We start from the raw sequence: 22,134 nt of genomic DNA, 5'->3' as shown, positions 1-22,134 counted from the left end.
TGAATCGGAAGCGTGAACCCGATGGCAAAGGGGTAAGTGTATACAAGGTAATGACCGGGGATGTGTTGGTTAATCCGCATCCCCAGCCCGACAGGCGAAATCTCAACCCCTGTGTCTAAGCCGCACTCTCTCCGAACCCTGGGAATTGTATCGTCGGTAACAAAGGATTCGAAGCTCCTCATATGGTCGTAGTGGTGACCGATCCTGCAATCATCCTCAAAATTGAACCCAACAGGGACAATTTCAGCCACTTGGAGTTCGAGGTTCGTCATGGCAGGGGGTTCGGGAGATGGTAAAGGTTCGGTGGAAGATTGTAAAGGTTCGGTGGAAGATGGTATAGGCGAATCCAAATGAGGGGCAGCGTCGGTTAACAACAATAAAGGAGAAGACATCTTAAAGCAAAGCAAGACCAACGTTTTCAGAATGTGTGAAGAAGTGATGCTATGCATGGCTTTATATAGGGAGAAAGTTGAAGTTGGAGGAACTTCTAGAGACTTCTAGAAGTTTCTAGTAATGGTAGAGTTCAGAAGGCCAAAGGATTCTGATGAAATCCATGTTACCAAAGCATGTAATGGTGCAGCATTTATTATATTCGAAGTCTGGATAGTCCGTTATGCGATTATGGTTTTGGGAGAACGGGGGTCTTTTCAATCCATTTCCCGTTTCCATTTCTTTACTTCGGAAAAATGGAGGGACTATCTGTGTACGGTGAGAACTTGAGAAAAGTTCTCTCCGGTTCAGTAAAGGTTGGTTAGTATTGGTTTGTGAAAGGGAACCTTGACGTGTCCGAGGCAGTAAGTCCGTGAACTGTCACCCGAGGTGTATTCGAAGGGATAGGTCCAAATCAACGGAAGGTTATCTTCTCCTGATTCATCGCCGAGGATCAAGCCACCAACGGACGTGTCCGACAATATCGGAACCACTTTTATCCACGTGATGGTTCATGTATCCTATTTTTAGTAGGATACTTACATTATTTAAACGCATGCATCAGCTCCATTAGAGGGCATCAGAATCATCTTTAAAAATATATTCCAGTTGCTAATAAGAAAAACTCTTCTCCATCTAAGCCTCTGTTCTGAGTATCATTCTTTGTTAAGTTCGTTCTTTACACTTCACAGTCCGTTCCAAACAGCCGGAGGAAGGAATCCCCCAATCGGACCCATTAAGCACAATCCGAGCAAGAATCCCCTCCCCGACAATTCTGCCATCTCAATACTCAGGCTCATTTACTTTGTTTGATTTTCATAGTTTGCTCGTTAATTCTTTGTTAGTAAGCTCAAGTCACATATCCTTTAAACCACGTACAAATTCAATTGTTGCTCTCTGAGGGTAAACAAATATAAATATCATAATATTATTACCTTCTTTTTTTAATCCCCACCCTTTGATTCCCTTTTGTTGGAGCTATTGCCCCTTTGGTGACATAAACCCATAATCCTTGGGCTGTAGGTGGGGATGTTGGCTAGGTGAGTAACTCCTCTTGTCACAATATTATTACTTTTTTTTTTTGGTTTTAAAAAAAGATCATAATACCCCGAATTAAATAATAACTATAGTATTATTTAGTGGATATATTTTTTTTTGAAAAACATAAAAAAATAATATCAAAATATAGATAATTCAAAATTACTTACTATATGGAAATCATAATTTTTAACCGTGAATATCATAAACTAATTCTACATTTTATTTGGTGGATTTTTAGAGCCCGTTTGGATTAACTGAAAAAAGTGGCTTTTAAGCATAAATGCTTAAATTACTTTTTAATTACTGAAAGTTATTTTATAAATAAGTAGTTACGTGTTTAGATAAAAGTGTTTAAAGGGTTTTTAGAAGTAAGGGTATTATTAAAATTAACAGAAAATATAAGAGATAAAAGGGTAAAATTGTTGATCAAACCAAAATAACTTTTGCCCAAAAAAATAAGTTAAGACTGAGTAACTTCTTAATTTTAACTTATTTTAAATATATTTTAATTTAATTTAAGTTGTTTTCTATTTTACTCAAACACTCAAATAAACTAAAAATGGCTTATAAGCCTATCCAAATGGGCTCTTACTCATTTATCATCCGACGTCCATTAGACAAACGGACCGCTAATTCGCTTGTGACCATAAAGTAGAGATGACGAAGGCTCTGTTTGTTGTAAGGCCAAACGTGGCGGCGCTGTGTATCCGTCGATTGAGCAGCTCCGTTCCGCCACGTGTGCCTGCCATTGTGAAATGCTACTCTATTTCTGCCCCTTCTTACAGGTCGATTAAGGTCCTTCCCCTTGTAGGTTCGAAGATTGAGGCATTTGCTGGTCACCGGAATTTCAGTATTCGAGCAAGTAGCGATTCTGCCAATAATAGCTCATTTGATTCTCCTCTTATGCAGTCTATGCAAAAAAAGGTTATAAATTCACTGACCCTTTTTTAAGCATATTGAGGGTTTTATTGGGGTTGTGTTTATCTGCTTTGTGCTTTTTAAAGCTTAAAACTCTAGGAATTACTGTAAGACTTTGTTCTGGAGATTTATACCCTGAAAATGGGAGTAATTGCTAAATCTGACCCCCCAAGAAATGTTTTTTTTTTTTTTTAATTTTTAAAATGAAGTGGCCATTTTGAGGAATAGTGAAAGACTCGGCAGACTTGTGTTTAGGTGCTGAAAGAGTTAATGGTCAAAAATACATCTCAACTGTCACTTTTTGGCGAGTTTCACAACCCAGCTATCGGTTGTTCCCTTTTCCTACTTGAACTATTACCATATATGTATTAAGCACACACCTCGAAACTGAATATGACAACTAACATTTGTTTTGTTTTCCTATGGGAACTCTCAGCTAGGTGTGTTTTAATACATAGACCGTGATAGTGTGAAACTCGCGAAAAAGTGATAATTCGGGTGTGTAGTGTGGAACTCGCGAAAAAGTGATAATTCGGGTGTGTTTTTTGATCATTATCTCCTTTCATAAAAGGCATTAAGAAGGTGCAATAGTTCACCTCATTTCTAAAATACTAAGCTGCAAATGAAATTCAAAGAATGGTTCATGCTAATTACAGGGGACAACTTGCGCCAACTAAATAAATTCATTAAGCATCTAGCCTTCAGGAGATGGCTTCGAGTTGATATTCCATCAAAGCATCTCCGGTTTCTTTCTGTCCAAATACACCAAAATATTACAAACAGGTACCATAACCCAGATTTTCTTGATGGCTTTATCAACTTTCCATGAACTCCCACTTTCATAGGCGTCTCCACTGCTGAATGCCGTTGTCCAAAATGTTGATCTGACCCTAAGAAACGTTCTTGGAAATATATTTCTTTTTGCTCCTTTTGCTGTTAAGAAAGATTAGCAGAGTTAACTGAATAGTACCATGACTATCAAAGAAAGAGCAGCTTAAAACCTTTCAAAGAATCAGGAGGATGGAATTTGGGACAAAAGAGAAAGAACTTGAGGTGTAGAACTCAAGGGGCCTTTGATACAGTGTTCAGGTTGTAGGAAAGGGCACAGAGGAGCAAGATTATCATTAGGAGCAAAACATCCCTGAGTACGTGCTGTCTTACAAAAATCACTTAAAAAGAAGGAACCTAACAAGAATTGACTTAGAAATTACAAAATATTCATGATATTAATTACAATGGTTAATTTTTCAGAGTTGAAGATTTTTTTTTTTTTTTTTTTTTTGGTATAGAATTGAAGATGTTAGGATTTGAAAAGAAAAAAGGAACAGGGAACTAGGAATGAAGCATCCTTTAGATACTCAGTGAACCATGCGACGAAGCCCCTTGACCCTGGGTTTGGTCCAGTGGTAAGAATGCAGCGCGTGATATGTGGGTTAGGCGCATGCCATGGATTTGAACCCTTTCGTAGACAAAAGCTTGGTACTTAAGTGTAGAAGGGTGGAGGGTCAAGGCCATTGTCCACCAAGTTTTGCACCGTGCAGTGCACCACTTACCCTCGGGAATTTCTCGGTTGTAAACAAAAAGATGAACTCACCTGCCTAGGATCACAGATGCTGCACATTATATCAAATAAATAACTAGTGCATTGGTGACACGCAACACCTTGATCCATGTACAATGAACTATAAAGTTAAGACAAAGATTTGATTTTATAGGCACCAGAGTTGAGATGAGTTTTGAGTGTTTTCTGGATGTGGTAAGCGGCTGAGTAACAAAGGCATATATAGATGTTGAAAACTATTTGGACTATGTAATCAAATGAGATAAAGGGGTGTACATTTGCTACGTTAGTGTTGGTAGGTGGGGATAGAGAAGTACTGCGCAAGTAGTAAATCACATAGTAGGAACATCTCAAAATATTCGTCTCGGTGTCATAATGAAGTTAATAGAACTATACTTATAGAAAGACTCAAGCATAGTTTGATTTTTGGACTAGACTTGTTAAATTCCTTTTAAAGGATCCTTGAATGTTAGTTTACAATATCCTCAAATTACTCCAAGGTGTTGGGATAAGCTTATGACCCCATTCGGGTTAGCTGATTAAAAGTAACCGATTAGCATTAAGGGTCAAAAAACACTTATAGGTGTTAAATCTGATTTTATGTATATGCAGTTACGTGTTTTGATAGAGGTGCTGAATTTGATATAAGCAGTTAGTTTGTTTGGTAAAAAAGTGTTGATAAGCACTATTTATATTAAAATGACCGAGAGGTCCTTAAAGCTATTTAAAAAAAAATAAAAAATAAAAAGTACCTTTTACATAAAAAGGGAAGAATGATGGAAGTTGAATAGGGAGGGACTTAATGTTATGTTATGAATAGTACAAAAGATATTAAGGATAAAATCATACAAGGTTTGGTCAAATCAAAAGTGCTTATAAGCTATCATATGTTAGGGGCGACCAATTCACAGTAAAGAGGGGCTTAAATGTTCTGTTACAAAAAGTATTTCGGAGATTACAAAAGATATTAAGGATAAAATCATAAAAAGTTTGATCAAACCAAAAGTGCTAGCTAGAAAATCATAAGTTATGGGTGACCAACTTATGACTTTTGGCTGATTTTGTTGATGTTTACCAAATGCGCATATAAGCCAAAAAAGTGCTTGTAAGCTAGTTGACCAGCTTATAACAGGATGTTTGGTTTAGCTTATAAGCTAGTCAAACTGGCTTATAAGCATTTTTAGCTTATCTATGCGTTTGGTAAAACCACCAAAGTACTTATAAGCCATGTGCTTATAAGCTAAAATCAGTCAAAAACAATAAGTTGGTCATCCCCATCTTAAAAAATTTCAGCTTATGAGCACTTTTGGCTTGACCAAGTATTTTACTATTTTATCCTTAATATTCTTTTTAATTCTCAATTATCTTTCTCAAAACAAAACTCTTCACTTCCGCTTCGCTCTGTATCCGCTGTTCTTCTTTTTCATTACAAGGCTACTTTCAAAATTTATAATTTTTGCAAAATTTTAAGGTTAATTTATTCATTCTAAAAATAGAACAGCTTATCAACACTTTTTTACCAAACACATCAATTGCTTATTAGCAGTTTCAACACTTCTATCCAAACACCACGTAACTGCTTATTTATAAAATTAGTTTCTTACTTTTTAGCACTTGAAGTTTATCAGCTATTTACAATCAGCTTAATCCAAACAGGTTCTAAGTTTAGTCAAAACACAAGATGGTCAAATTGGCTTTTAAGTACCTTTTGACTTATCTACGCATTCGGTAAATACCAAAGTACGTATAGCCAAGTGCTTATAAGCCAAAATCATACAAAGACAAATATTTCACCCCCAACTTATTGTTTTCAATTTTATTAACCCTTTTAGTTTCACCAAGATCTTATGTTTGTTCTAGTTCCCAAAATACTTTCTCCAAAATGAAACCCCTAACTTCCTCTCCATTCCATATACGTCGTTTGTGCATTTCCTTCCAATTTTTTTTAGGTGTACTTAAAGTCATATTATTAAAAGAACAACTTATCAACACCTTTTCACCAAACACATCAAATATTTATTACTCTCTCCGTCCCAATTTATGTGACACTCTTTTCTTTTTAGTCAGTTCCAAAAAGAATGACATCTTTCTATAATTAGTAACACTTTTAACTTTAAACTTCTCATTTTCCCCTTAATGGCTTATTTTTTACCACAAATTTCTAAGGTCTTACCTTTTGTCTTAAATTCTGTGCCCAGTCAAACACCTTCACATTATGGAGGGCCTAGCAGTTTCAATACTTCTAGTAAAACACATTACTGCATAGAAAATCAGTCCAACATCTAAAGTTTGGCAAAGGACTCAAACTTGTGGCCTAACAAGTCCCTCAACCTTTGCCGATTGAGCTAAACGCCGGGGCATTTATAATCAGGTTAACCAAAACGGGCTTATAATTAACTATTTTCTTTTCTTTTTCCTCATAGTAAGTATAACTTTCCGCAAACTGGTTCGATGCATTACAGGTGGTTTGTATTTATAATTAATCATATGAAACAAAGTATAGAATGCTACTTCTTTATGGCATATATTAGCACCTACTTTAACTAAAACATGGCAGCAAAAGCTCTTAACCACAGTATGTCCACAATTACAGTTCTGGTAAAGAACTTCTCTTCCTTGTCCCCTCTTTTGCAATCAGTTCCGCTGCAGCACCCGCTGCTGTAGCTAAGTGTCCACCTTTGTCGAGTGTGATTTCTATGTTGTAGCCCCTGTCCAAGGGTATATCCGTTGAAAACTTGACGTAGATTCTTCTTTTGAGATTTATGAAATTCTGTTTGCATTAAACTTTTGATATTTGATCCTTTTTACGTTTTTGTCATTTTTGTCAATGGTTACATAAACAAGGCTGTGGCCTAAGATTACAATAATAAGGAATGCAGAACTTGCTTAGCCTATGCTACGTTTGTCTGTACAAATTCCATGCTCCTATATTTTCAATACTTTAGACTACATATCTGCCGGGGATATTACATTCATGTCTTTTGTGATAGTGTAACTTCTGTCAATATAATTGTCCGATTGAGATTTAAATATATGTCAACAGATCAAGGAACAGTTGAATGCGGAGACAGTCGTAGTTAAAGATGCTTATGGTGATGGTCGGCATGTCAGGTGATGTTTCTTCTCTAGTAGATGGTGCATTGTATGGGAATACTAAATCAAGTGGTGAGCGTATTTGTTGCTTGTTCTATTAAGTCATTATTAATCTTCTATATGCAGCATTGATGTAATCTCTTCAGCTTTTGAGGGACAATCTGCTGTGAATAGGCAAAGGATGGTCTACAAAGCCATATGGGAAGAACTTCAGAACACTGTGCATGCAGTTGACCAGATGACTACCAAAACACCAACCGAAGCAGCTGGGGGGAAGTGATCGAGGCACAACTTAGGAGTATCAAACGCCACCAGGGTCAACTACTTCATTTTTCAAGTCGCAAAACTTTTCGATTGATATCATATACAGTTTACTATGAAAAAAGAGCACTTTTAATGATGTCAACATTAAAGTCGCATTACTTTACATTGTTAGTTAGAGACGGGGCATCGAATTCCTGCCATTTTGTAACAGCAGTTGGTTCATTTTTTAAATTTAGTTCTTCGCTACTACTGGTTGATAAAGAATAAGAGTTGAATGTATACCACCATGTGTGGGCTGAAAATCTGATGAAAAATAAGTACTTGAAAGAATTTGGATTCCACAATTAGCTCAGTATTTGAAGGTGGAAGAATTATCAGCCATTTGTGGTTGCCAACTTTTTTTCTTTTGGGGGTGCAAAATGGAGTATATTATATACTACTAAGTATTAAAGTTGGTCATTACATACCGCAGAGTCCTTGCATATAGTCCTGCGTCTTAACATTAGTTGCTCCTAACTTCTCTACCTCTACAACGATCTAAGGCAAATAAGTGGAGAAATTGCAAAATGGATTATATTAGTATCTGTGGATTGGGAGGTGGCAACATATTAGCACTACGCAACTACTAGTGCGTAATTGCTAGATTTTCATTGAATTTCGATGCATTTATATTTTCTAATATTCTAGTATTGAATTAAAATGGAAAAGTCAAATTTCTTACCACTAAATAAAAAAAAAAAATAAAAATAAAAAGGTAGTAAACGTCAGATGGTTTTAGGCACAGCTAATGCATACGTGTAAAATCCATTTCTTTGGTGCTTACATTTGTCAAACAAAGTGACGATAGAACAAACAGAAATGAAGAATGAGGGGGTACAAGAAGTTGGTTGGTTTGAAGTTTGAAAAACAAAAGCATAAGAAAATTGCTTTTCAGAAACAATGAAATGTATCAACTGGTACGTCATCAACTTGTCTTGCATGTCCAATTGAATAACCTACTCTAGTAATTATCAACACGTTATCCCACATTGAACATTTAGGGACCTACTGCAATTGCGGCACGTCTTGTGAGATAACTTGTTTTACATCTCCACTGCCTTTGTTGCTACATTGTATGCAGTCAAGTAGTGTTCACAACTCACAAGATTTACTGATTTAGTGTAAGCGATAGCCATTTATTTTGATACCTACGTTTGGTGTAGTTTTGAATATGACTGAAGATTTTAATGCATTACTTCTTGTTCAAAATTGATGTTCGAAATATTATATTTATAATTATATACATGTTTAATGAATGTTTCTTGTGTAACGTGTCTCCGCTACTAAATATTGCAAGCTTTCTAGAAATCATTAATGCTTTAACATTCTTCTGCTTATCTAAAATCCTTTTTGCCTTCGTTCTTCATCTCCTTACTCGGGGAAAAATATAGAAATACTGTAGTACTTTCCAACCTTTGTAATTGAAAAATAGCTACTGTTTTGAAGTTTTACTTCTACAGGACAATGGTTATTTCAGTTACAGGGTTGAAAAGTGACTAGCCCGCGCTATTACTACCCTTACTCCTGCCCCAAAACTCTGTTTCTGATGGCAGTAATCATGTTTTCCTAAGGTAGTATCAGTTATCACCATATGTATGTGTGTGTGTGTCGTATGCTCCATCACCTACTCATCAATCACAGGAGTAGAAACAATGAAAATCTGATCTCTAAGTGCACACTAACTCCACTAAACTCTGAATGCAAGTCTTTTATCTGACCTCCAACTGCACATTAACACACTCGACATTCTTCTGCTTAACTAACATTCTTTTACAACATGTTATGCAAAAGGAAAAAATTACTCATGATAACATTTTTGGAGAAAGAGAGTCCAAAGAATAAGGACATAATGAAGGTTTTGTTCACTATGGTCCAGCACTAACTTAGAGCTGGGCAAGTTTATTTAATACTAGAAGTTTTGCTTATCCAAAGTTTCGCGATCATTTTGACTCTTTATTTTCAGTTGATAAAGGCTCCCCAAAAATATCATATATGAAGTATGAACAACTCCTGCAGTGAATGAAACTGATCCTTGTTTATACGTATAATCTTCACTGATTCAAATACAAAGAAAACCATTAACTGGAGTTAAACAATCAAGAATCGTATAAACGTTAAAGCTGTATGAATATATATTTACACTTTTCACAAAGTTTTCTTTGAATTATATATACAAATAAAAATTACCCCGAGTTCGTTGTCTTGGTCAAATAGCTGAATTGCTTGAAGCACCTGAATATATAATTTGCAGACCGAACCAGGGCATCATTGTATCCGAGAGTCAGCCCAGTCAGTCACCAGATGGAAAGAAGCACTTAAAATTCAATCTTGGTGAACTCTTTTTAACTTAACTTGCTAGGCAACATTGGATCCATACCAAGGCCGAATTCCCAGAAGCTGCCAGGTTCGACATGCTTTACTTTGCCAAAATACCTAATATGACGAAGCAGCCTGGCCAAATATGTGTTGTGACATATAGTTGAACTGTCACAGACAACTGCTACATGCTTGCGTGCCCTTGTTATGGCAACATTCATTCTCCTGCTGTCTCCCAAGAATCCAACCGCTCCCAAATTGTTTGATCGAACCTGGACATTATCAAGCAAAATTATATAAGCATGCACTTATCCTCTTTCTAAATAATTAAACAATGTACATTGATCAATTCTTGAAACAGTTGAGCTAAGCTAATGTTGAACGTCCTTGCCATGTCAAATTATTTCAGCAAATATTTTTGTGTAAAATCACAGCTCCCTATATAGGGTCAATGCCATGACTATACAAGAAAAATTTAAAGGTCTAAATAAGAAGTGTGGAAAAATTGTTCCAATATGTGAAGTTATCTGCGGAGAAATAGGAAGCCCCTTGCAGGAGTATAATCCTAACTACAATCTTATCGAAGAAAGAGATTTTTGTCAACTAAACTATCCCTAGATCCTAGAAGCTAAAATCAGCGGCAAAAATAATCATTCCTGCTTGAAGTCCTTTAGTCGCTGGTCAAAGTTTGCTGGGTGTTACACCATTATTCTATTTTTGATTTCTGGAGGAATCAATTATGTATTAGAGCCTTTTGATGACTGTTTTATCTTTCTTCTCTTGTTTCCTAGGTTGGAAATAATTTTTTTGTGGCACTGGCATATCCTTGAGTGTTCCTTCTTTCCATTATATTCCCTCCATCTTCACTAATTAATACAAGGTAATGGAGACTATTGAGCATACTGAATAAACTGCCTGTACGAAACAAAAACTTGAAGCTGCAAAAAAATTCCAGATTGATTTACTTTTTCCCTGCTAAAAGTAGCAGTTTGGGAAATGGCTTTAACTACTTAATCAAGTGATATGAAAGTGAAATGTATAGTCATCCCACTCAAACAACTTAGCATATAGCAATCGAGCATTCAAACAGATATTACTGTTTTTTCACTAATTACCAGAGGATACCACGAAATTTTCTCTAGGACACTTCGAATCCCTTAATTAGTAACATTGATTACTTAAAGGATCCTTATCAAGGCAGAGATTAGAACGGAATGAAAGAGCTTACCATGGATATAATCACAGCATCTGCTTCACGGCCTTGAAAGCTATCAATAGTTGCAACATCAACGCCAGTAGCAATTGGAATCTCATCAATCTTGTCTCTAAGTAGTTGCACTTGAGCGACATAAGGAGACTGCACAGCAATGGCTGCAGGGGGAACACCTGCAGAAGATAAAATAAGATAACTGATAAGTACTAATTTAACTAACCTATCCTGATTTATGATATATGAAGCAACAAAGGTAGAAAGCACATGTAAATTCCCCAAATCTAAATTAAAAAAAATCATAGAGAAAACGAAAAAATAAAGAGCACATACCAGCATAAATTAAACTGAATACATGTTGAATAACGATTTCTGCTTCCCCTTCATTGAAAAAGGAGCCAGTGCCAGCAGGGTCCAAATGCTCTTCGCAACCAACTGATAAGCTTCCATAAGGCATTCTCGTATCAAGCAATAGCAGCGGACACTGCGTAATCCATGTGGGCTGAATACAGAAATTACGAGAACTAAAATCATGCTTTCTGTGACCATATACTTGTTGGTCAAATAATATGCTAAAGTTTCAAACAGGCAAATAACCCTGACTAATGTTGTGAGGCAGTGCCAAGAACAATAAAATGCAGCACCTAGCACATGTCAAAAAGGTAACTCTACAAGAAAGGGTTCAACAACAACTCTATTTCTAAGCATAGTATGTGTTGCGTACCAAATCAATAAACAAGATGTTGAAGAGAGAAATTCAAATTTATGGACGATATTAAGGAATAGCTACAAAGACATTATGCGAGTTAGGAGTTTAGGCCAATATACTAGTTAAGGGTTAAATTTTAGATTAGGAATTGGGCCTGCACGTGAAAGATCATGTTGCAGATCTTAGATAAATAATTAAAAGTGTCTTCTTTCTAACAATTGGAAAATAAGATGGGTTAGTACAGTATGAAGCATTAGAATCTTTAGTTGAGTTATTCTTTCTTATGGAGGTTGAAATTATAACATTGCGGTCGATATTATGCGTAACATAGAGTTAACAGCCATTACTTTAAAAATAGTATCTTCTAATGTCCATATAAAAATTACTATAAAGAAAATATCCACATAAAAGTTTCCAAAAATCACACAGTTCCAAAAGGTAATTTTTTTACTGTAGAAGTCGTCCTATTTGAACATTGCAAATGGCACAGATATTCTGCACTATAAGTTGAGCTCTACACCTCTGCTTTCCTATTTAATACTTGACATGCATGAAGAAATTCATGAAAAGCAATTAAGCTTTACGTTACGGAAACGACAAAGAAAAGAGCCTACGTCCTCCTTTGTACTTGTGGAAAGAACAAAAAGTAGAACAAGGTACCAGAATCCCAATTATAAATTATATGCCTAGTGAGCACCCAACGAGTGTGGCCTAGTGGTCGATGAAGTGGGTTGAGAACCATGAGGTGTCGGGTTCAAATCCCAGTAGAGACAAAAAACACTCGGTGATTTCTGCCCCTGGCACCTGTTGTTGGTGGGAGGTGGCAGGTATCCCGTGGAATTAGTCGAGGTGCATGTAAGTTGGCCCCGACACCACGGTTATCAAAAAAAAAATATATTATATGCCTAGTGAAAATGGCAGCCAATGCAATGCGATTCATACCTTGACAAAAGGAGAATCCACTAGAAGATGAGACGCAACGGTTGGGGATGATATTAAAGATCCGCTATACATCTCCTTTGAAGCCCAACTAGCTATGGCATCGTTCATTCTGTACTGTGTTGTTAACTTTGTCGACAACATGTCGTCATGCAAAGTTGCTGCCCTCTCCAGTAGTGAAACTCCAAGACCACCTTCTAAGGCTTTCCTAGAAAGGATCACAGGAGCAAGCTGGAATTGATCACCTGCAAGAATACAACGCTTTCCTAGCAATATTGGTATCCAAGACGATGGTTCAATTGCTTGGCCAGCTTCATCTATAATAACCAAATCAAATGCGTCCAGCCGCCTAATTAGTGGATCAGCTGCCCCAATGTTTGTTGCAAGCACAACATGAGCAGTTGATAAGATTTCTTTCACTTCTTCCTTCTCTTTCTTCTTGATGGACTTTCCAAGCTGTTTTAGAAGTTGACGTATACCAGCAGCTAAAGAGTCATCCTTAAGACAATACCTCAGGTCCCTTCTAAGATCTGACTTCTTCCTCTCAATCTCTGCTTGGAAATCAGACAGCCTATTATTCACTATTTCAGCCAAAGATTTTGAAGCTACAGCAGGGGATATTCGTGCAGGATTTCCAACCCGAACAATGTTGAGTCCAATATTGGACAACTTTTCAACCATGTTGTCCACAGCTGCATTTGTTGGTGCAGTTACAAGCACCCTTTCACCTTGTTTTACAGCAAGAGAAATCAATTCCTTCAGCAAACCAGTCTTCCCTGTGCCAGGAGGCCCTTGAATTATCATTATAGGTCGATTCTTATTTAAACCTAAAGCAATTGCTTTTCTTTGGGAAGCATCAAAAGATTTTCTGTCCGTAGAATCAGGGAGTTCCACTTCAGCCCAATCTGCCATGTCATTCTCCTCAAGCCAGGTAAGGTCTTCTTTGTCTCCAAAAAGTGTAGCTACCACCGCTACAGAAGGATTTTTCTTCCGGAATCCTTTCTTCTGAAGCATCATTAAGGCTTCACAATTGCGCTGCCAAAAACAAAGGGGTGAATACCACATTCTAAGATAGATTATGTTCACCTCATACCTAATCAGAACTCAGGTATTCTCAAGAATGACTTTACCTTTTATTTCAACAGAATAAAATGTTCTAATCTATCTTAACATTTGTATAGCAGCGCCTAATTACTATTTCCGAAATGAACAATATTAATAGAGGACAGTAGTTGTAGTAAACATTCTGCAACGTCTATCAAAAAACTAATGCAGCAAACATCTCAAAGATAAAGAGCCAAATATGAAGTTAATTGTATAGTTTTTTTAACAGTCTGGAACTCAATCTTATAGCTGTGTCAAATACGGCTCTTACTCCACAAACAAGTCAATTATCCTTGTTAACTCAAGGAGTACAACAAGTCATTTTCCCTACAAAGACAACAGAGCACAGGAAATCCTCTGGTGATAAAGGAAGATACAGAGTAACCAGCAGATAATGAAGACTTCTCATTTACCAATGGCAGTACACAAATTTCAACAAATAACAGTCATATGCAAAGGCAGGCAGGAATTACTTTTAAGACCCTAAGGGCCTGTAAAGCTTCAGAGTACCAATCAAAAAGCGAGGAAAGAAATAAGAAATGCTGAAGACATATTTTGAATGATATGAAAACAAAAAGCGCTACATATAATGTTGATTCTAGAGTACCAATCACCACCACACTCATAGTGGCAGAAGTGATACCCACGTTTTTCAAAGTTATACTGAACCTTGGAAATTAAGTATTAGTTTCTAACTACTGCTTGCATACAGCAAGTTTGTCCCTAAAAAAAAAAAAAAAAAAAAAAAAAAAAAACCTACTTTATCAAAAAAAGAAGTATCAGCTACTTAAAGTTTTTCAAAGTTAGGCCTGAACCTTGGAAATGAAGTATGAGCTTCTCTCGAAAACAAACTTAGACAATATAAGTACCAAAGTCTCTGTCCACAAAGAGAAGAGGATCAAGCTATATAGACTTGCATTATTTAATATTTAATATTTAAAAACACATCCAGAAAACAACTTAATTTAAACGGATACAGAAAGCAAGCTAATCCTGAAGTCTTTCCTTTCAACAACATAACACAAATATTGCACATATTTTCTCCAAAACGTCGAGGATCACTGGTGGAGTAAGTATTTCCTACGAAAGATTAACAAAGAAGAACAATGGGGACTTGGGATGGACTTGGTAGCCCCTTATAGTTTTGCCTCGTTTAAATTAATTAGGTTAACTGTATACTAAAACTCTCTCCTCTGACCTAACCATTTAGTTTCACCATTCCGCATAACTTTCCACATATTCTTTTAAACTGTGACTCCAACAAGAGTTTCACCTGGCAGAATTGAAGAACGGAAATATACCTCGTATGTGACTGCATCAGCCAATCCGTGAATGCGATCAATGCGAACATTTTTCCCAAAGAGCTTGGAAAAGGTAGTATCTCCATGAAGTGACTCAAGAGCCAAACTGATGCTACGTCCGTCCTCCCCAAGGTTATGCACAAATCCTTGCATGCAAGAAGTTGCACCAGCGCCTCTACTATCACAATTTCTGACACAAACCATGTCCCCGGGTGAGAGGTTAGTTGGAGGCAATCTGTGATTTCCCTCCAATTTGAACAACACTAAATGCATTCCACCTAATCCTGTGTGTCGTAAAGCAAAAACACGTCCCAATTAAATGAAGGAAATTCAATACTGACAAACATCGATGAGATTAAAGAAAATTATATCACCTATAGATGTGCTAACTGCTGTCAGATTGCAGATAGTATCACAGAGTTCCTGCTCAGGTTGGGCATGGCTAACCAAGAATTCAAATGGCTTCAGAGCCTCAGAATTAACATCGGGTGCGGGGACAGCATTCAACTCCTCCTGAGTGAACTCTAATTCAGCATCTCTTTCGATATGAAGCAAATCTGCCATCCGATTGGTGAAATCATCAATCCTACTCTGAATGGCTTTGGCTTTCTCGAGGTCCATTCCCATTACACCAGGAACAGATTTTGGTTGAGAAGCCTTCCTTGCAATGGCTTTATGCTGAGCTGCAAGTAAACAATGTCAGGGAAAACCAAACAAACATGTTCTTCCTTTCTAAATCTATAGAAAACTCTTATTTACCTTGATGTCCTAAAACATTTGACACCATACTATTAATTATATTGCTTTATACAACTTTCAAGAATCCAATACTCCCTCCAATCCATTTTACATGAACCTCTTTGCTTTCTCATCTATTTCAGGAAGATGGACACTTTTCTATATTTGGAAGCTATGTGATTTTATCACTGTCATTTAACCCGTAACGAAATGCTCTTATAGGAATGAAATAACATGACATGATTCAAACACAAGAATTTAGGGCTATTGGCTGTTATATATATTTGCGTGTCAAAATTCTTTATTTTGCTTCATAAACTCTATTTACAGTCATACATCATCGTATACGTGTACAACGAAACAGAAAGAGTAGTTTCTTTATATTTAATCAATGATTAATCTTTTCCCTTTACTACTACTATAGTAGGAGTACGTTAATATATACATAAACCTTCCGGACAAGTATAGTCAGACCTCTCTATAGCAGTCATCTATCATCCTCTATAACAACATTTCATTATAACAGCCATGTTGTTTTGCGGAACTAATCTTTAATGTTATGTTATATTATTGTTCTCTATAACAATTTTTCACTATTGCAGCCAAAAAATATCGAACAAACAATCTGTTATAGACAGGTTTGACTGTATGTCATATAAAATGAAATCCAATGGAGTAATTTCACCTGAACTAGCGAGATCCTTAAGCAACTTCCATGACTCAGTACCACGCCAATCTTGGACCGAGGACTTCCTCTGAAGGTCCTGAAGAACGTCTCTAAGCTCACGCTGGAAGTTATCGAAAAGGGTAGGATAATGAGTGCAAGCCTTCAAGCAAATAGCTTCAAGACCAAGAGGCATAGGTACAGCATTAAGATAAGGCTGAGCTTGAATAACAAAAGTCAATCCTGGTTCCATTCTCTGTTTAACCTCAGTAAATTCTCCTTGCATCTCAGCTGTAGCAAAATCTGAAGCCATAGCTCTCATTCCCTGTGATAACCATCTCACTACACACTTCCCCAAATCTTTTCTCCCCATTGGGTCACCATTTTGATTCAATGCTCGCACATCAGAGGGCCCACTATCCTTCTCTGCCTGTGTACACTCTTGCTGACGTGTCCCTTTCCCTGATGACCCTTTTGTTGAGACTGATGGGATCTCATTAGTCTTAACATTTTTGCTGGAAGTGCTATTAGTTCCAGTATTCTTGGGTTTTCTTCTTCGGGTAGTGACAGACTTTGTGCCACCACTACTACTAGTGCAAGAAATGGAATCAAGAAAGGTGCGGTTCTTGGTGTTGGAGAGAGTAACAGAGCCAATGAAAGAAGAAAGATCGGATCTTTTTTGACGAGTGAGGCAGCTAGGAGCCAAAGTGGAGAAATTGCAGGAAGTTTCCATTTTTAGCAGTTTAACTTGCATCCTGAAAAGAATACTTGGGAACAGGATAATCAGGGGGCCATTGAATGAAGCAGAAAAATCAAGATTCTTGGAGATATTATGGGGGAAGAGTGAAAGAAAGAATAAATAACCTCTGACAGAGTTGAGATTAATAATGATATGAGGCTAGGGGTAGGGGATGGAGGCAGTTAATATATAAAGGAAAGTGAGATTCACAACATTCAAGTGGGGAGATTTTTAGGGTAATTTTTGAAGAAGAAAAAAAAGGTGTCGTGGTGAAAGGAGAAGCAGTGAAAGCAATACTGGAAACTTGGAAAGTCATTATCAAAAGGAGGTCCCAAGTATTCTGTGAACACGTATTCCTATTGGGTATTTGGGATTCTATAGTTGATGAAGAGGGGCTTGTGACCTCTGTTCCTCCAACGTGTTCATTTTCTGTCCTCTTTATCTCTTTCTTTTTGGACTCTAAAAAATGCTGTGAGAATGTGGACGTGTTTGAGGGACGGCGATTCTTTTGGCTATGCCTTTGGAACTTTCTTCCTTTAAAACCACTCCTCCAATTTGTCGAAAACTAAACAACCTTTGAGCAGCCGTTTGGTTGGTATTTTACAGTATGTATATAAAAGTATATAATATAGAGTATTATATTGTTGGTTGTGTAATATAAAATTCAATATATCATACATATAATACTTGGCATGGATTCGGATTTATTTAGGAAAAATCAAAAAATTATTAAAATATCAAAATGCCAAAACTAGCCCTCACAATAGTGAAGAAAATTTTAGTAGGCGTTCGGCCATGAAAATCAAATACTTTTCATTTTATTTGGAATTTTGAAGTTGGAGTTGGAATTGTGTTTGGTTATAGTTTTTGCAAAAAATATTTGGTTGTTTGAATCAGTGTTTTAAAAAGCGAAGGCGCGAGACGAGGCGTGTTAAGCAGCGCGGGGCGAGGCGTAAGGCCCGAGACACGGGGGGCGTAAGTCACATGGATCTACGGGGCGTATGTCTCATGTATCTTCAATTTTATAATTTTATTACTAAAAAATAAGCAAATGTAAAGTTTTCATTAAAATTCTGTAAATAAATTCAAACAAATCACTAATAATATAAAAAAAATTATTAGAATTATTATTTGACAAAGGTTGCAACACAAAAAATTGATAATAGCCTAGATAATCTATAAAATGAAATCTTCATTCACTTCATCATCAATCTCCAAATCTATTAGTCCTTCTCACCCTCAACTAATATTTGCACTGACTTTTATTTATATAATCAAAGAAGGAGAAAGGCCAAAAGTGTAAGAACAATGACAAAGTGGATGAAGTTATGCCAGAACATAAAGTGTTTAAATCTCTATCATATCAATTTCAGACATAATCATCTAAAAAAACTATTTATGACAGTGTTATTTTCTACGAGAGTTGCTTTCTTTATTTCTATATTTTAAGAAAATCACTACAACATGATAAAATAAAGTATAAATATCATTACAACAATAAAAATCATAATCTATAGCAAAAATACTTTTAAAACAATACAAATTAAAATTTACACCCGGGGCATACGCCTTTACGCCCGAGGCCTACGCTTTTGAGCCCGGGACTTACGCCCTATGGATCTACGCCTTTCATTTGCGCCCCGCAGACTTACGCCCCGATGCCCGCCCCCGGACTCGCCCCCCCCGAAACGCCTCTGAAAACACTAGTTTGAACGTATTGAAAGTGAAAAAAGTGAAAATAAAGTTTTAGGTGTTTTTCAAATTCCAAATATAACATTTGTTGCCTTACCAAACATTTTGGTACAAAGTGAAAAACTCCCGAGGTCCTTAAGAAATAAACCCAAGAATATTTTAAATTAGACATTGTGTTAATTATAGGGATAAGGCACCATTACCCCCCGAACTATACCCTAATTTGCTACGACACACCTTACCTTTCCCCGCCCCTATTACCCCCCTAAACTTAAAACACTAGTTTGAACGTATTGAAAGTGAAAACATAAAAAAGGGAAAAAATAAAGCATTTTCTTAAAATCTGAAAATAAATCTAGTCTTTAAAAAAAAGCGGTTTTAGGTGAAAATAATTAATTTTTTCAAATTTTATAAAAATTCAGTTTTTTCACATTTTGGCAAGAAAAAAATTCCGGATTTTATTTGAAAAATAAAACTAAGAAAATGAAATCATGAAAATCAAGATTTTTGTATTTTTCCATATTTAAAAAAACATCATTTTTCAGTTTTTTTTTCTTTTTAAATGGTTTTTACAAAAAACAAATTTTCAATTTTTTTTTTTTTTTTTTAAAAAGGGTTTTAAAAAATCCTTTTTTTAAAAGATTTAATCCATGTTTTTAGTTTTTTTTTTTTTTTAAATGGGTTTAAAAAAAATCAAATTTTCAAATTAAGTTTTAAAACTCTTTTTTTTTAATGAAAATTCCGCGTCGAAAAAAATTAAAAAAAGAAGAAAAACTCTCATGGCCAAAAGGGTCCTTATTTTTCTAAGAAATAAACTCCAGTAATATTTTAAATTAGACATTGTGTTAATTATATAATATATCAAGCTAAATATCCAACAAGAAATAATCCCTACATTACAATTCCAACGTAACCTAATCCTTATGTAACAATCCCTAAATTACTAATCCCTTTATAACGTTAATCTCTGCAAAACTGTTTCTAATCCCTCATATACAAACCAAACAACCCCTGTATTGTAGGAGTAATAAATTTTAAAGTAATTTCAATTGGACACACCTATGTTATACCTTACTTAGATGGCTGGCCAAATGGTTAAAAAACTAACTATTCAATCCGACCATTAAATATGATGGGGTAACTGATCATTTAAAAATGGATCAAATATGAATACTATTCATTAAAAAATGGATATTCAGATGGATAATATGGATTATCAATATCTATTTGTCTACTTATTATTTTTCATGAGATTTTGCTTTCTCGGAGTCTATTTATTAGGGCTTTTAGCTTGTCTTCTCACCTAACTATTCCTGAAATCATGGGTAATATGGATATCCATATTTATCAGTTAACCCATTTTCTATCCGTGTTAAATATGAACGGGTTGAATATTTTATGCGTTTTTGTTTAACCCGTTTTCGACCCATATCCGATCTGAGCCGCCGGGTTGTCCCTCCTACTCACTTATGAAGACATTCCTTGTATTTTAAAATTCAATACTTACTATATTTATGTCATATAAAACCTAAACTAACTTAACATCGTTAGTGGCCATTCATCAAAAAGATTAAAGTACCTATCTGTTTCTATTTTTTTTTCCCAATGCACACACAATATATAAGTTTATTCCAGGAAACAAAAGGCCAATAGACAGTCATAGTCCTCGCTTTTAAGAAACTTGTTTTTCCTATAGAACATATTTTTCAAAATTTTTGATCAATAGAAAATAAGAAAACATTTTTTGAGAAATGTTTTCCTCCATACCAAACACACCCCCAATTTTAATATAACTCAAATCTGTCTTGTCTTCTCTTCAGATCACTAACAGAGACAGTCAAATGATTAGTAACACTTAAAACCTCGACATATTGTGATTCTAGTTGTAGCGTTTTGACCATTCTGAAAATATTTCCCCTTGGCGATAAGATTAATATTTAGAGGAGTTGCACCTCACAGTTTCCATAGATCCTTTTGTTGACGTAGATTTCTCAATTCAAAGTCAAACAAGTTAAAACACCACAAATGAATGAATCTGGAAAGCTATTAGTAGGAGCGGCCAATTGGATGATTTAGTGGTTAAGAGTGCTTGACGCTTTTTTCTTGCTCGCATACGTGGCTCTTTCATACTCCGAATAATTAACAGTTGATTTTTAGGTATTTTTTCCACCTACACCAAAAATGATTTTTGTCTTGAGCTATCTATCGCTTGTCAGTTTGTTAGAAATATCTTATTGGACACAAGTTTCACAAGGGCCTATTTTTTTTTATTTATTTAAAAAAAAAAAAGATTTTACCAGGGTTCCCCAAGTGTCTGTTGGGATGACACAAGTTCCAAAAGAAGAAATATTAAATTTCAATTTGATGGACTACTATTAATGGGTTCTTGATTTTTATTTTGTTTTTTGGTGAACTGAATTTTCTAATATTTTCGTTGCAACTACATCAAGTTATGTTCGAAGTTCTCTCATCAAGGGTCTCCTCCTTCTCATTACTTCTATTGAAGGGCCCATTCCCACCTTTAAAAAAGAAAAAAAGGAATTGGAGGTGGTAATCGGCCTATGGACTTCTTGTTGTTGGCGTAATATTCAATTTATCCTGTAATCTTGTAATTTGATATTTATCTAAAATATATCAACCATGACCTAAAGTTCCAAACATTGTCGCCTCTTGCTTATCCAATATCAAGATTTCGTCATACTTTTTCTGTGTTTTTTTTTTTTTTCCAATTTTGGAATGTCATATAATTCACAAGTTGACGAATTTGCCATCAAGAGGTTTATTGTGGGATGGATGAGATCCCTTCACTCTTAATCAAAAGTTTCGGATTTGAGCCTGAAGAACAAGAAATTGCCACTAGGATGAGCTTCCCCTTCAAATAGGCGCGACGCAGAGTAAATCTGAATTAGTCGGGTCGGTGAGTTTCGAATACTGAATGGTTAATTAAACATAAACAGGATGAAGAATGGAACATCAAGTTCACCTTGATCCTTCGGATGCAACTTATTTCTTCTTAATCGTCCTAGATACTCAGCTACTCTGTTCATTTTTTCAATTACATATTTTTTTCCCAATTACATGATGTGTATGCTAGCAATTTATCAGCACCTAATAACGAAAAGCTATGCTTTGTAAATAATATAAGTAGAAGAACAAGTTCCAATCTTCCCAACAAAGCCTAAAACGAATTATCCACCAATGCAATTCGACTGTTATGTTCATAAGTGCTTAAATTGACCGTAGAAATCATTCATATTTTTCGCATCAATAGGTGCTAAGGAAAGACTATTGGCCCATCACCATCCAATCTTCCCCGCAAAGCTTCGGAAGACGAATGATCCACTAATGCAATTCAATCCTTTAATTTGGGCCTCAAA

At 35.8% G+C, this 22,134-nt stretch overlaps 2 protein-coding genes across 2 annotated transcripts; one reads left to right on the top strand and one right to left on the bottom strand.

Annotated features, from left to right (window-relative positions):
• The first annotated feature begins 2,091 nt into the window (after positions 1-2,091).
• On the top strand, positions 2,092-7,552 carry LOC132056235 (protein BOLA4, chloroplastic/mitochondrial-like). Its single transcript, XM_059448330.1, has 3 exons — positions 2,092-2,394; positions 6,993-7,060; positions 7,169-7,552. Exons 1-3 carry the CDS (start codon positions 2,128-2,130, stop codon positions 7,320-7,322), a joined length of 489 nt encoding a protein of 162 aa, XP_059304313.1. The 5' UTR covers positions 2,092-2,127; the 3' UTR covers positions 7,323-7,552.
• Positions 7,553-9,361: 1,809 nt separating this feature from the next.
• Positions 9,362-17,416, bottom strand: LOC132056234 (uncharacterized). The gene is made up of 7 exons (XM_059448329.1): positions 16,348-17,416; positions 15,299-15,607; positions 14,925-15,208; positions 12,523-13,554; positions 11,205-11,373; positions 10,890-11,047; positions 9,362-9,933 (listed from the first exon to the last, which is right to left on the bottom strand). Exons 1-7 carry the CDS (start codon positions 17,078-17,080, stop codon positions 9,688-9,690), a joined length of 2,931 nt encoding a protein of 976 aa, XP_059304312.1. The 5' UTR covers positions 17,081-17,416; the 3' UTR covers positions 9,362-9,687.
• Between the last annotated feature and the right edge of the window lie 4,718 nt (positions 17,417-22,134).

The sequence above is a fragment of the Lycium ferocissimum genome, chromosome 5, assembly GCF_029784015.1.
Source record: "Lycium ferocissimum isolate CSIRO_LF1 chromosome 5, AGI_CSIRO_Lferr_CH_V1, whole genome shotgun sequence".
In the NCBI taxonomy this organism is placed as follows: Eukaryota; Viridiplantae; Streptophyta; class Magnoliopsida; order Solanales; family Solanaceae; genus Lycium; species Lycium ferocissimum.
This window is presented reverse-complemented; position numbering and strand designations above follow the sequence as displayed.